This window comes from Xiphophorus hellerii, chromosome 1 (assembly GCF_003331165.1).
Source record: "Xiphophorus hellerii strain 12219 chromosome 1, Xiphophorus_hellerii-4.1, whole genome shotgun sequence".
Taxonomy (NCBI): Eukaryota; Metazoa; Chordata; class Actinopteri; order Cyprinodontiformes; family Poeciliidae; genus Xiphophorus; species Xiphophorus hellerii.
Genome location: NC_045672.1, coordinates 29,841,484 through 29,857,659, shown reverse-complemented (window position 1 = coordinate 29,857,659; position 16,176 = coordinate 29,841,484). Strand labels below are relative to the sequence as shown.

General features: G+C 34.6%; 1 protein-coding gene across 3 annotated transcripts in view; it reads right to left on the bottom strand.

The window, feature by feature from the left end:
* lima1a (LIM domain and actin binding 1a) overlaps positions 1-11,059 on the bottom strand; it is a 39,865-nt gene extending 28,806 nt beyond the window's left edge. Inside the window, exons 1-3 of one of the 3 annotated variants that reach the window (XM_032559563.1) lie at positions 10,950-11,059; positions 3,673-3,823; positions 949-994 (exon numbers count right to left, since the gene is read on the bottom strand). In XM_032559563.1, coding sequence (XP_032415454.1) covers positions 949-994; positions 3,673-3,797 — 171 coding nt within the window. In that variant the 5' untranslated portion in view covers positions 3,798-3,823; positions 10,950-11,059. Of the gene's footprint in view, positions 1-948; positions 995-3,672; positions 3,840-6,076; positions 6,321-10,949 lie in introns of those variants that run through there. The other 2 variants (XM_032559555.1, XM_032559546.1) reach the window with 2 other exon arrangements.
* Positions 11,060-16,176: the final 5,117 nt, after the last annotated feature.

Below are 16,176 nucleotides of genomic sequence, written 5' to 3'. Positions count from 1 at the left end.
CGGCGACTCCGAGGTCGTTGAACTTCGAGCGACATCAGCTGCTTTTGAAGCAGCACTACTGGTTATGATTTTATCAGCCATCTAAAAACAAAATGTTTTTCGAAGTGGGGCCCTCAAAAAAGGGAAGATAACAAAAATATATTTTTTTAGTCATAAGTTTTTCTGATTGATATTTTTGCATACAGAACAAAGGTAAAACATAAACATGTTGTATGCACAATGCAGTTGAAGATGCATGTTTGAGAACCAAGAGCACATGCAAAACTTTAATAAAAAATAGTAAATATACTAAAGAAAAAAAGGGGGGTTGCATTAAGGCAAAAAAACTCCTTAAATTTTTGCCATTTAGTGTCAAATTTGTTCAATTTTCCACTTTTCATTTAACAACATTCTTTTCTTATAAAATAGAATCTGTAATTCAATTAAGAAACAAGTTGAAATGATTTATTTATCTGTCCGATTGGCTGCCAGTCAAATTTGTTGAACTAGCAATACTGCACTGCAAAAACACAAAATCTTAGCAAGTATTTTTGGTCTAGTTTCTAGTGTAAATATCTGGCTACACTTGCAATAAAACAAACTTACAAAGAACTTTTCAGCAAGATATTGGAAATTGATTCAATGAAATAATATTGATGAAAAAGTATTACATCCACTGGCAGATTATTTCACTTGTAACAACATTTTTTCCTTGTTCCAAGTGAAATAATCTGACAGTAGAAAAACTACTTTTTGTCAATATTAAGGAATTATTTACTTAAAATAAGATGAAAAATTACTTCCAAGTTAATTTGTTTTTTCAAGTGTAATAAGATATTTGCACTAGAAACTAAACCAAAAATACTTGCTAAGATTTCGTGTTTTTTCAATGTCACAAAAATGACAAGCTTTTATTTTAAAGGTCCAAAAGTTATGTGTATCAATTAAAAATAAAGCTCAATCACCAACCATTTTTTTCCTCTCTGCACGTCCCTCCTCTGCTGCCATCTGGTATCTGGAGGAAAAAAACATGGCAGACATTAATGGACAATAGCGACCAGAAGCAGCGGATCCAAAGATCATTTCCAGACTTTAGGTGCCGTCCAAATGAAAAAAAAAAAAAAGACAAAACAGCAACTTTAAGATGACTGAAGCGATAAACTAAAGGAAATTTGTTGAATATATTGTGCAACTATTAGGGAATTTACATGTTTATTATCGTAAAGATGTCATCTGGACTGTTTATTAGTGAATGTGGCCAATATTTACATTACTTGACAGTTAAGATTTTTTTTCCAGCCAACTTTTTCTGCACTTTTTTATTTGATTAATTTAGATTTCTTCCAGAGTTTCCTTCAACTTATGCATTTTGGAGGTTTTTTGAATGTCATGGATGACTGAGCAGCTTTTATTTTACTTTTTTGAATTAAAAAGTCCCAGAAACATGGAGGAATATCTGGTTTCACCGACTGCTTTCAATTCAAATGGAGGCCATTAGTCCTTGACATGTTCCTGTCTGAATACTGCAAATAAAGACCACTGGTAGCAGAAAAAACTTAAAATATAGGAGAAACTAACCTTTTTACTAGAATTAGAACTGTTTTACATACATTTGAAGGAATCATTTGAAGGCTTAGAAAAAAAGGCTTACTTTAAATGCTCTAAAATGATTAATGGACCTTCCATGTCTCTCAATCTGCTCACGAAGCAATAAAAATATTTAAACCAACAGTTTGTCGGGTGGTTTTGTACAAACTGCTGCATCTGCAAGCAGAGCAATAGTGGCCCCTAGTGGCAAGAAGGAGAAACTGCAGCCACTTTAAGCACCAACAGGAAGCACTTCTACAAAATAAAGTTTATAAACCCGAGAAACTGGAGCAACCGGTTGCTAGGCAGTTTTTAAAATAACGGAAAAGTTTTTAAAAGTTGCCTGAAGTAATTTCCAGGTCTGGAAAAACACTGGCAACGGAAATATAGTCAGAAAATGATCCGTTTCAACGGAAAACTGGGTTTTCTAAAAATAAATAAAACACACAAAATCATTTCACAAATTAAAATAAACGACAATAATATGTCAACTGTTGGTCCTCATTATAAACTTTTGGATTTTTCCAAAGTGTTAAGAATACATTATTCATTTTCCATACCGCACGATTACAATACAAACTGAAAAACAAACAAAAACAAAAAAAAACAGGTAATTAAACTTAAATGCATTGCATTAATTAGTCACAAGTAATCAAATTAAGTTTACTTGTGTTAAATAATCAAGTTAAACTTAAATATATTTATGATAAAGTTGGAAAGTCTCCTCAGTGCATTCCCTGATTTAAAATATCCAGAGTTGTGACATTTTACACCATTTTTTTCAGATATAAACAAAATGTCTGAATGTTGCATCTGCAAAAACCAGACCGAAGACAAACTGATGAAAAAATAAACAGACTGATGTTTACCACTTTTAGACAATAAAAGTTATTTTTGCTTTGTTTACATATTTATCCAGATCAGTTCATTCATAAACCCGACAAAATTGTTATATTTCTGATAATAGCAGCTATTTTCCTGACTTTTCTATCGTCCTTCATGTCAATTCTTCCATTAATCTTTGTGAGTTTGTGCTTCTCAAATGTTAAACATGTCAAGTTCTTTGGAAACGCCGTGAAAACTGATGCAGCAGCTACTGGGAAACCAGAAAAACAGGAACAGAGGAAAACAACCTCCACTAAATATTAAGATCAATATTTGACCTCAATATGTAGCCAAATATTGACCTTTCAATATTTGGCTACATATACGTTGGTCTTAAAGGCAACACGTTAGGGCCAGGCTAAGATAAAAAATAAATAAATCCACACAAAACGAGACAAAGTAAACGTAATTTGATGTTGATGTGTTAATGGATTAAGTATTTTTCTCATTTGTAAAACCGATACCAAAGTACGACTACAAGATGCTCAACATTCCTCATTTTACCGGAGTTTCAACATTACTTTATTGTGTCTGGAGTTCCCATATTACCATGACTCTATTCTCATATCACTACAACATTTCCTCTCTCAATTCTGCCGACATTTCCTCTGAATTTTGCTTTTTTTTTTCTTGGCCTGGTCCCATTACTCCCTTGTAGCCACTGTTCTTCTAGAAATCAGAGCTAAATAAGAAAAACAAACGATGAATGCACTCATTCGTACGCCGACATGCAGGTCAGGAGGCAACTTGACATGTAGCTGGAGAGGCTTGAATGGTGCCAGATTGATATTATCAAACAATATCAAAATATTTACTAGGAAACAAAATTGTTTTAAAATGGAAAGTGCTGATGAAGTCCGAGTAAAACTGAGCAAACAGGGAACTGAAAGCAGCTGAGCAGCAGAATCAGATTCAGTTTCAGCAGCTGATGAGTTCAGAGCGACACGACGGTTCAACTGCTGGTGAATTATTAAACTCCTGGATCAGAACCAGAAGTTTACACTGCAAAAACAAAACCTTACCAAGTATTTCTGGTCTAATTTACAGGGGAAATATCTTCGTAAACTTCAAATAAGATGAAACTAACAAGTAGCTCTGCAGTGGATAGGAGCTTCTTTTAAGTCAACAATTATTTAATATTGATGGAAAAGTTCTAGTTCCTACTGGCAGATTAATTCACTTGTAAAGTGGAGAAAAAGTCTTGCTATGAGGAGGACTTACTTGGAGAAGCGCTCTGCGATGGCGGTGTTTTTTCCCCGGGCGGAGACGATGGACAGCTCTTTGGCCGTGACCCTGAGTGACTGCGATGCCCACTGCCTGCGGCTGAACGGCGCGATGGAGGCCATGTTTGTAGTCTGTCCAGGAAAAAGTGCTGAAACAGAGAAAACCTGTTGAAGTTCAACATTCCTTGAATAGGCTAGGATCTGTTGGCTATACAAAACATGTTCACCACATTTTTGGTACAAAATCACTCAGATAATGAGAATTTTATCAGAATCAGCCGTTTTTGGGCCTCCTGTAACTTTAAATGGAAATAAGCTGCTGCTGGCCACACCCCTAACCCAACGTTTACACTCGCATGTGAAAATAGTCACAAACAGATGCGCATTTCTGCAACTGCACATATTTGAAAAGCATTAGTAGAGCCTCCTGCACAAACAACAAGAATGCAGCAAGTGGTTTCTGGATGGTAAGCCAACAACAAAACGTCTCATCCAGCAGCCATTGTACACAGCGGTAAACGTCCTGGAACTCAGCTCGGGTTGCTAGGAGACGAGCAGGGCTCCACTGGGGTTGCTAGGTAATGGCACATTGCCCTTATCATGCGACTTATTAGGAGGGAAATGCCCATTTTCCAGACACGCACACAAAAAAATAAATAAATAGATCTGGCCATATATATATATATATATATATATATATATATATATATATATATATATATATATACACACATATAATTTCTTTTTTTTTATTTTTAAGAACTTAGGTTTTTAGAAGCAGTTGAATCCCAAAAAGTATAAAAATGTGCATAATGTGAATATGTCCCCCTTTAATCGTCAAAGCTGGTATTTTTGGGGCGTTTGTGTCTTTTTACCAAAAATAGATCAGAAATGGCCAAAATTCTGTAAAAATAATCTTTTTGGTTGAAAAATCAGCCTGAATCTCACTCAGTTATTTCCCCGTTATGTTTCACAATAGTTTTCCATAATCGCATGTTTACCAATACGTTTACATTGTTAAGCTGCTGTTCCTCTTGGGTTTAAACTGGGCTTTAAACAGCAGGATTCCGCTGGACTTTCATGTGGGAAATCAATATTTTGAACCAGACTCCATATCTGCCTGCAGCGGCCCCCGCCGCCCGGCTCAGAAAGTCAATAGAGAGCGGAGCGACCATCTGTTCCCTGTGACAGCGTTCAGTCTGAGCCTGGACCAGACAGCAGAACCTCCCGCTGCGTCACAAAAACAACCTGCTGACACTTTCACCAGAAAAAAAAAAGAAAGAAAGAAACGAGTCCCTGCCTGTTTTCGCCTCGTCTGCAACAGCCTGCAGGAAGCCGGCAAGCAACTGCACGCAGATTTCAGTAGTTAACCGTCATCGCTTGAGTTTTACTGACAGTGATGAAGCAAACAATGAGACCGGAAGTTACATAGCCGACCGGGTCGGTACCGGTACCGTCACTCAGCAGGTCAACTATTGAGGGAAGTGCTCCAATTTAATGTGCCTTGCATGTTTTAAGGCTGAGAAAATAAAGATACATTTCATAAGAAATGCGAAGAAAAATGAATGAAACTTCCTGGTTTGACTTTTTGATATGAACTGAGGGTTTGAACATTTAAAATTCATGTTTTGTTCTCTTAATTATCTTAAATCTACTAAAATTAGAGTTAATCCGTAAAACATTTAAACTAAACGTCTGAAGAACAAACCAGAAAGCAGCTCAGAGTCATTATTCCCTCCAGTTTGTTTTTATATAGAAAATTGTTTTTAAAAAAACAAACTTAAATCACATGTTTTTCTGGATGCACATCATGGTAAAATTTCAATACCTTTAAATAATTTCTAGTAGTAAAACACACTTAATAGAAAAGTTTAAATACGAATAACCAGGTAAATATACAAATAGTTTAAAAGTATTACAAATGTAGAAATTTACAAACAAAAAGTAGAAAATAAACATTTATACTGATGGAATTTAAATAAATTTCTTATGTCAACATTCCACTCCATCATGCGTCAAGTCAGATTAGTTTTCCATTTTTGTTCTTACACATCTTAATGTGTTTTCATGCGTCTCTGTTCATAATAAGCAGCTTTTAATTCTTCCATATGCTCTGGGATCCTTCATGTTGAGCCAAATCTGAAGATTTCAAACCTAACTTTCTATTAAATTATTTTCTTAAATCATTGCGTTTCAAGAGAAAGTGGAAAAAGTCGGTCACAAATTTCAAAGTAAATTTCTGCCTGACGCTCCTGACAGTAAAAAAAAAAAAAACATACAAATGAAGTCAGATAATCTTGTGAATGATTCACGTCAGGGTGAGATTATACACAAAGCAGCAGGTAAGAAAGAAACGGACTCCATGTTCAGCAGCTGCTAAATACTAAAACAAATCCACCTACCTCAGGTTATTTCTGACGGGTTTCTCGCTCCGATCACCGGTTCGGATCTAAAATATTTCCTCCTCCGCTGCTTTAACCAGCGCTTCAGACCCTAAAGGGAAATATGACGAGTCTCCCCTCCCCCTAAACTCCTCCCAGCCAATAGGAGAGCAGCACCTTACACCTGACAGGTGTTTTTTTCTCCCCCTAATATTCAGGATGACCTGAGGGAGCGCGACAAGCAGCCGGAGCAGCGACAAAAACCCGAGTGGAGCATTGAGTGGAAAGGAGGAGGAGGGAGGTGGGAGGATTGGAGGTGGGGGGGAGAGATTCCCACTGTGGATTCCAGGAAGCCGACCGAATCCTGCCTCCACTTTCTCACAGGGTCAACAGTCTGCAGGATGTGACTCGCTCACAATACCAGCTAACTTCACCAAATGGGAGGACGAGTTGGGTCAAATCATGAGCAATCACAAAGTTACTCAACACAGAGACGATCCTCCCCCAACATTATGAAAAAAAAAAATCTGTAAAAACAAAAACCAGGGTGAAATAACAGAGTTTAGGCTGTTTTTACGCAATAAAAACCCAAATCTACTGGCCAGATACAAGCAGTAAGCGCTTTAAACTGCTAAGCTCAACTTCCTGTTGCTTTTCCTCAACATCTTGATAATGTCTTATTAGTAATCAAGCTGCAGCTTCCTTATTTGTTTTTGTTCTTAGCACTTTAACCAAAAAAACAAAAGTGCTTGTTCTGATATTTTCACCAGGCTCGCAGTCAAACTGAAAGTGGAGAGAAAACATGAACTTTGTTGCAGAAATCTGACTTTCTGATTGACAGGAGAAATGCAAAACTGTCCACAAATAAGAGGTTTAATAGTAAAGATGTGCAAATAAATCTGTGTGGCTGCCATGGTGACAAAAAAAAAAAAAAACTTCTTCACACGTTCGCAAGATTAACATGCGTTTCTGAAACTGAATTTAAAAAAAAGAATCTGTAATTTTGTTAAAAACTCAAGTTGCCCAGTTGGCATTCACGGAAAGTTGAGTGGAAGGAAAAAACATGGTGGAAATTAAACAGAAGCCCATTTATTGTAGATTCCCTTCATTACAAGCTGTAACCAATTACCACAAATATGAGTATATAGATTTAGATGTTTACAGAAATAAACTAGTTTTAGTTTAACGTCAACATGTAAAAATATCAGCCCGTCCTACTTGACTTTTCAATAAAGCGAGAGTTAATCTGTGTGGTTAATAATTGTCCAGAAAAAGTTGCTCAATATGAGATTCTGTTTTATTTAAAGAATTAGAACCAGGTGAAGCTAAAACATTTTTACATTTTAAATATGAAATGTGTGTATTTTGTACAGTTTTAACTTAATTACAGCTTTGAATGTGTTCCATCAGAAAATGGACTTTGAGTCTGTGTACTAGTTTATTATTTCAATAATAGATTCATCGCAATGCATCATTTCAGCCATAATCCAAGAGTTACATATTCCATGTGCTTCAACAGGCAGATTAAGCTGTTATTAAACTACTTCCTGTTGATGTTTTATCCATAATTATCAAATACGGGAGGAAAATGTGTTATCAGACTGATAACAGCTTCGACCCTGTGGTGGTTCTGGAGTCTTCAAGCTCCATCCGTGTTAAATATGAAAGTTTAATCTCAAACACATGACTCCTCCGGGAGTCTGGAGGAAAAAACTGTCGTCAGAAATTCCCGGACGCTGCAGCCTGCAGGATTCCTGAGGAATTCCCAAGAAGGAAAAACAACGAAACGATTCTCTTGGTTTCAGTTTTAAGTGACAAACCAAAAGGTGGAGGCGAGTTCATCTGGAAGAAATGCAACTTTAGTTTCTCTTTTGTTCTGAAGCTGTAGCAAAACGAGAGAAAAGTGCAGAGAGGCAGTTCATAAATAAGATCTTTAAAAGATGCAACAATCTCCTTTATTTCGCCTCTTTACATAAACTCACTTCTAACCGTACAGTGAATGATGTCAAAAATAAAAACACCCAGGAAGTTAGCAATGGTTTATCTCAGGATTCAGACTTGATGTTTTCTCACCATAAAAAGAAAGCATGAGAAATTTTCCCCCCATTTCAGTCAAAACAAATTCCAATGGAAACGAAAAGAAATAAAATAGATACAATCATCCAACTCCTAGCTAAAGTTGAGCAGTATGGTGTTTAAAAGAAAATAAAATTTAAAAAATTAAAGTTTCAAATCAATGTCAGCCTCTGCTTTCATTTACAGAAGAAGTGTTTTTTAATTCCTTCAATCCTTCTCAGAGTTGTACGATGGAGAAATAGGGCCACGTTACAGGAATTTTTGTTAAATTAATTACAAGTCATATTAGCAGAAAAAGATGCAATTTTCCCAAAAAGAAAAAAAATATCTTAAAATTAAGAGAGGTGAAAATGTCCTTTGAAAAAACATTTCTAAGTCCTGCTGCTGGAAATAATTTGATACTTGTGTTCAAATGACCTTAACTGTAAAACCGATGCCAAACGTTAGCTTCACAAGAAGCTTGCATTGTTCTTTCATGTAGAAATTCTCAAAATTACTTCCTTCTCCAAATTTAAATCTTTATTCTGGTAAAATTAATGCTTTACTCCCGCATTATTTTGACTATTGTCTTACTACGACTGTATTCTTGCAGTAGTATGACTTTATTCTCTGAATTTAAAAAAAAATGAATAAAATAGTTTGCCTAATATTCTGTCAGAGTTTACCTGAATTCAAAGTCCATACGAATAGATGCTGTAAAACATGCTGGTCAAACAAGATGGCCGCCCTGGCGGCGATGACATCATTTTGAATCTATTAAAGCCCAACGAGTTCATTGGTGAAAAGAAAACAAAAAAATCCTGATTTTGCTAAATTAAAACATTCAAAAAACAAAAATTTGATGAATTAACATATATTTATCAGCCAACCTCGGTTGACCTACCAAAATTACTTTTTAAAAAAAACCTTTGATTTTTCATAACTACTCGCCAACTTATGCCAGAGTTGCGTGGGGATAATTACAAGAAATTGCACACATTCAAAGCCGGTCCACCTGTCCACAAACGAAACAAACTTTTGAGCTGTAATTCAGCCCATAATTCAAGCCGCGACCTGCAGATCAGACGCTACGAGCAGCTTGACATCATCAGCGTTGGTGTGACTCAGAGCCTCACAGGGAAGACGACAGAATGAGTCCGCTTATATTCACACAGAGTCATCTGGTTCTGAAACCGGAACCAACACTTCACACAAGAAGACATGAGGGTCCTACACAATTCGGCCAATCCTTCACCCTTTGGTCTGTTCACTTTCTGTTAAAGTATTCAGATGGATTTAATCTGGTTAAACATAAAATAAAGAGTCTCTAAAAGAATCTGCAGCCTGATTACGTCTTGGAAGGAAAATACAAAGTTTCACTTAAACATTAAAGATTCTCTAATATATAAACTTAGCCGATATCAAATCTGTAGTCTTGCTGGTAAAAAAAATAAATGAAATAAAAGTATGTTTTATAACTTCCTGTCCATGCATATCCTTTCAGCTGTTTTTTTCCATCCAACAGATCAGCATTCTGGACTGATGGCCTGTAGGTTTATGATGCAACTTTTAAAAAACACTCATAAAAGCAACATTTACAGTTATTTTTCATAACTTGCTGGTGTTAATACAGCATCTCTGACTGGTAAACAAGCATTCAAGATTCTCAGACAAACAAACAAAAAAACATTTTAAAAATGCACCAATCAGTTGGAAGAGACTGGAATTGGCGAATTCTCCATTAATCAAGACGTACGCTTTGATGCAAATGGAGATAAAAATACTCAGTCATGATTTTAGATAAATAAAAAACAGAAATCAAAATATTGGTCACCGTTTTACTTTTTTTTAAAAATTATCTCAACTTGTTCCAGCTACTATTACTTTGGACAGCGCCCCCCTCTGACATACTGCAGTGCTACATTTGCTAATATTAGTCTGTTTTGATCCAGATTTTGTTTTCAAATGGATCCTAAAACAACTTGTAAAATATAAACCTACATATTTTTAAAATTTCATTATTTAAAAAAGAAAAAAATAAATCAGAAAACATTTCTCATGTGACGTTGCACTTCCAGAAACTTAGCTGACAGCCTTAGTAGGCATCATAACTAACCGTCATGACAGATGCTATGACAACAATCTGTTCCTATCTAACTTCTAACAACATAAGAATCTTAAACTTTTGTTTTTTGTATACTTTCTTTCTGTTGGTCTCAAAGCTATGGTTCATTTAATGATTTGCGCTGCTCCTGCCTACCAAAATGGCGGTTACAGCTCAGACTTAAGGAAACTATGCATTCATTATTTGGGGATCCCTCATCGCCAAATTATGTCACAGATTGAAGCCATTTAAGTAATTTATAATAAACAGATTCTTTTGCACCGACTTAAGTGATTTCAGCTTTTTAATAAGCTTTAATTGAACAATTATTTAGGAAAAAACCGTTACACATGTGAGTCATCTTCATTAATCTGGCGCAAAAGCAGGAAAAAATTGAACGAAAACATTCCAGATGTTGGCGGTTTGCAGCAGAAATTAACTTATAAAATGCTTAAACTGCAGCCTGAATGGTGAAACAATAAAAAACATCTTTCTGGGGAACAAAAAGGCTTCCGCCTCAAGTCCAAGCATGCAACTTCTACAAGGAAATCACAAGTTGTCATTTCTGTAAAATAGTATGAGCTCAACATTTTGAGTCATTCTGCTCGGACAGGTAGCAGCAGGTGACTAATGACTCAATACGCCGCTCCGCTTGATTAAACTCACTTTGTGACCAACTTTTATCTCATATTGATTCAGCAGCTGCATTATCTCGCAGACATTAACAACTCTTACCTCACACTTGAAAGGGAGATTTTTGGTTCGTCACCTCTGTGTCTGAGCGCAGTTCATACAAAAAACAACAAAATCACAGCTGCGCTTCAATAAACTGATTTCACCCCCGGTAATTAGGTCCAGATATCCCTCCGCTGCCCGGGTTGCGCTCGGCGCAGTAATATCTAAAGATGTCTGAGGCGTTGTGCGGCCAAAACTGTGGATTGCGACACACAGGCTGGATTCAAATGGGACAAATTATTGACTTATTTCTGGTAGTTTTAGCTTAGGAGCACAGTTTTGTCATGAATTTTTTTTTAAAAAACTAACTGTTTTGAAAAAATGCAAGTGATTTTTTAAAATTATGACTTGTTTATGTTTAAAAAGTTAATGTGTTTGATATTTTATTCATTAAACAAAAGCTTAATTATAAAAAAAAACTTGAAAAAAGGGAATTATGTCACACAATGTACAACTGACACAGTAGATTTTAGTAATTTTGCACCAAAACTGTAAAATAAAATTAAATAACATCACATTTGGGCTTTTATTCTGTTGTAAATATTCTGTTGTTGTTTTTTAAATTATGCTACCAATATGTAGTTGCACATTTCTTTGGATCAAAGTACATTATTTCTTCATAACTGCAGTTTTTATGTTGCAATTTTGCTCTCACTGTACAGTTATTCTTAATTTTGTTTTACATTTTGTTTATTTTATATTTTTATCTTTGTGTGGACCTACTTTCGGATTTTCTCCCCAAAGTAAAGGATTATTTTTATTTTATTTTAGATTATAAAATAAAATAAAATGAAATAAAACATACACAGTTTTATGACTACAGTCCAGGGATTATTTTTGTACTTTAAAAATATATATATATATATAATTTTGTTGTTGTTTTAACTCCTCTTTATTGTTGATGTGTTATAGTTACAATAAATGACTGGAAATGTTTATCTAATTTTAAGTTTCAGAAAATGAAAAAAAATGGATACAATAAAAACATTTTTATTTATATATTACTCTCTAACCTAAATAAAATCATTTATACAAAAAAATGTACTTTTAGGTGTAGATTTACAGCACTGTACTGTTTCCTTTTTTAAATAATATTATTCTGAAGTATCACTACTCTACTTGAGTAAAATGTCTAGATACCTTCTCTAAATAAAGAGGAAACCTATTTTCACCAAAACTTCACCAGACACAGATCTGCAGTTTATGTCAAAGTGAGACGTCTTGTTCATACAGCAGCTTTGTTGTTTTGTTGTCTGTTGGGCCATTTTGAGGTCAAAAAGATAAAGTAAACATTGTATTTACATTGCCACCAAAAGTATTTTTTTCCTGTTCTGTAAAATATAGACATGATCTGCTTTTAGTTTTAATTTTATATGAAAAATATTTTTGACTTAGAAATTGTTTCTACTTTTTAAATTTGTGGTTTTAGTCTCTACTTTTCTTGACTCGTTTCTTGGACGGCTACTTTTAAATATGTTGAAGTGATGATACTCTTACTTGAGTACAATTTTTAATAGAAATTATTAATAAAAATTAATACTATTAACTTATTCATTTTACGTGACTCTACCCACCTCTGGCAGGATCTGATTTTTTTATTATTATATTTTTTTAATAATGAAGCCTGATTAACGTCAATATAGCCTTTTCTCCAGCAGATGGCAGTATAATCAACATTGATCATTTAAACTACTCGTGTAATGAGGCTATTGGGCCACTAGATGGCAGAGATCTATCTATCTATCTATCTATCTATCTATCTATCTATCTATCTATCTATCTATCTATCTATCTATCTATCTATCTATCTATCTATCTATCTATCTATCTATCTATCTATCTATCTATCTATCTTACATCTTACAAAATGTCTGTTTGCTGCATCTTCATTCTTTCACTCTATATTTAGTTCGTAGCGTTCTGGTAGACATCACCGCTGCAGCATTTCTGAACCAGGACAGGAACAGTTGTGCAACACTCAGCCTGCTGTAGTCTGATGCATCACGCCCCACTGATGTTTGAAATTCAAAATGCATTAGTGGATTCTTCTGAAAATGTATAACTAAGTGAAGTTTGTTATCCATACATATTTAATGATAGTAGGACCGCATAAAAACCTGGAATCACGCTTAAATAGATGACATCAATTTAGGTATGTAAAAACAAACACATTGTGAAGACAAGTCTGATGTTATTTCTATATTTTTTATTTTTAATATATAAATTGCGTATTTTGTGTTTGAAGACATATTTAGTAAGTGATGTTTAATGTCTTCCAACCACTCTTTCTCATTCAAAACTTTTGTTTATATCATCATGACATGTTCATTTTAAACCGGAAATGAATGAAATAACAAATGTCATCTTTTCTGCAAGAGAGTTCTTCTTGAACCAGAACATTTACAATTTTGCATAAAATATGAACATTTTGAGTTTAAAAAACGTGTTAATCGTTTGTTGTAATCTTTTATTTGACTAAGACTAAGATGGCCACAAATTAAAGTTGATTATTTAGTGTGTAAGGTCCAACTGAGTAAAGTTACCTTTGTTTATATTGTTGAGGTCATATGTAACAAGTTAAATTGTGGTGATAAAGTTTGTTCAAAAATGAGAAAGAAAGTGAAACTAAACAAACAATGTTGAACCTGAAGAGTAGTTTAGAAAAAATTTTCAGTTTTCTTTTTTTCTTTTGAACAAATTTATGGCCTCGATTTAGCTCCATATATGTGGTTTTACTTCAGTTCTTGTGACCATAGCTATGGTAACAGAAAGTGAACATTATTTTACCAACCTTTTCCCCAGCAACATCGCTTATCTTGTTTCTTTTACTAGAAATTTGTTCTTGTCCTGTCAAAAAATTTTACAATTTCCCCTTAGCAGTTTCTTTTTTATAGTCTGTGCAACTTTAGATTAAAAAAATTCTTCCAACAAAATAAGCAAAGGTGCAAGTTGCTTACTTTCAAGAAGCAAATGAGAAGTAGATCCTATTTTAAATCTTAGGCACAAAACTGTCAACACTCACGGCCTTGTGCAAAGTATGTTAATAAAGTGCTAAAGGGTTTTGTTTCTTAATAATTCAGACACCAAACAAAAGTCAAACTATTTGCCATTTTTAAAGGAGCTCATGTCCAGGTTACCTTTGTGCAAACATGCTAAAATTACATTTGAAAAACTTCAAATACAGACCAAATTCACCTATAAATGCTCATTTAAAACGAGTAATCAATGTATTTTTCTTATCGTTTCGCTCAGATTTAGTTTTATTCTTGAAGTTTTCACATATTTCTCCTCAGATCTGAAATTTAATCCTCACTGTGGTGGTAAATTAATGTAACAGGATCTCTTAGAGCATTCATGAATGTTTGGTGAACCATCTTTACATTCTTCAGATATTTTCACAGCGGATGATGCTTCTGTTTCTGCTCAGCTGTGGCCGACTACAATCCAAGCCTAATCAATGACTTCTGCTCTGATCGACCCAAAAAGCATTAAGAAGTAAATTGTATTTCTACAACATACAAGAAGAAGATGTTCTGATTGTTTCAAGTTAAACCAGTGAATCTGCATGAGCCCCAGTTGTGCACCAGAGGTTTCAGGTCACATGAATCCCCAGTATTGATCTGTTTATCTGTCCTGTTGATCTTTTAGACTGACTTCATCTCTGTTCATTTTCACCAGTCCACTCACCTTTATCCCAGTTCCTTTTGCCCTCATTTTATGTGACTTTCCTCACCTCACTTCTTTACTTTTCTCCTTATAACATTTTCTGCAGGATTCAAGCTGCAGTTCTTTCAACTTTCACTATTTATGGAGAAGAAAACGTATTCGTCCCTGTTAGCGTGTGACTCTTTGCCATTGGATTGTGGCTCCAGGCGTCTTTGCGGCTGATTGATTTAGTGATTCACCATTTAATGCTCCAGATTCAACACATAGTGATTGTTCCGCTTTGTACTATAATCTAAAACCAGAGACTTTTCTGTGCCAAACAAGGTGAAAATGACTAATTTTTTATAAACAATGGTCTCGGACAATTTTTTCAGTTTGCATAATTTTACATATTAAAAATAAATCCGCTCAATGGAAACATGCCAGTTTAGCAAAAAAACTTGTTTCTTCATAAAAAAGTTTTGCTGCTAGAATTAGTTTGTTTTTTTCTGACCATATGAAAATTGTTTTAGTTTTGCAAAACTGCAATGGAAATACTTGTGTGATTAAAAGCAGGGAAATTACCACTAATTTGATGCCACATGTGACTTGTGTGGCATTGGTAAAGCAAAATCAAGGAAGAAGAAAATAAACTTATTTATTTTAATTGTGTTTCATATTTAATAAAAACACTGCAACTTTCGAAATTTTGCTTTTTCTGACAATAGCAGAATATTGACATTTTGAGCAAATTTGTAGCAGAAACGCTTCTGATAAAAGGCGTTTTTTTTTTTTTTTTGCTGTTTACTTCAACTTAAATGAGTATTCATGGAAGTAACACTACTCTACTGAGCTACAGTACAATGTGTTGCAACTCTACTTATGACTTAAAAATATCTGTTGCTTAGTAAAATAGAGAAAAGAAACAAAAGTAAACAAGTTGTTAAATATCATGGATAAACTTCACAAGGTTTGTGGAAATAGTTGGTCTTTATCAGGGACAAATAAAGGAAAGATTACAGAGAAGAATGCTGTCTGTCATAAAACAGAGGAAGCTCAGAGATCAGCCTCTCTGCTGTACTGCAGCTCTGACATTAAGTCGTTTGACACATGAGTAAACTGACATTTATCTGGAATGGTGGCGCATGTATAAGCAGTCTTTAGACACAGTTACTTTGGCTGGGAGTTGTTTGATCTGGCTGTGTTTCCCCCTGAAGGTCACATGAACATGCAGAAATATATTTGTGTCAGTGAAGGCATCTTTGTTCTGATAGAAATGGCGACGGTGGAGATACATCAAACTTTTTCACATGTTGTCACTTTCAGTGATTGATGATTTGATCAGTTACCTTGATTTGAATTTTGAACAAATCAGTTTTTACTGTTACTTGAGTGAAAATACGTTGCAGTAGAGCTTTTACTTGATTATTCAGTCTAACTCTAATAGTGTAATTTTGCTCATTGATCAAATTGGTAGTGTCAGATTTGACATAAAGCTGCAAATAAATTACGTTATACTTTAAATAATAATGATTCTCTGCTTCATCTGGACTTTGAAGCTTGTAAAAAGTCGTCTGATCTG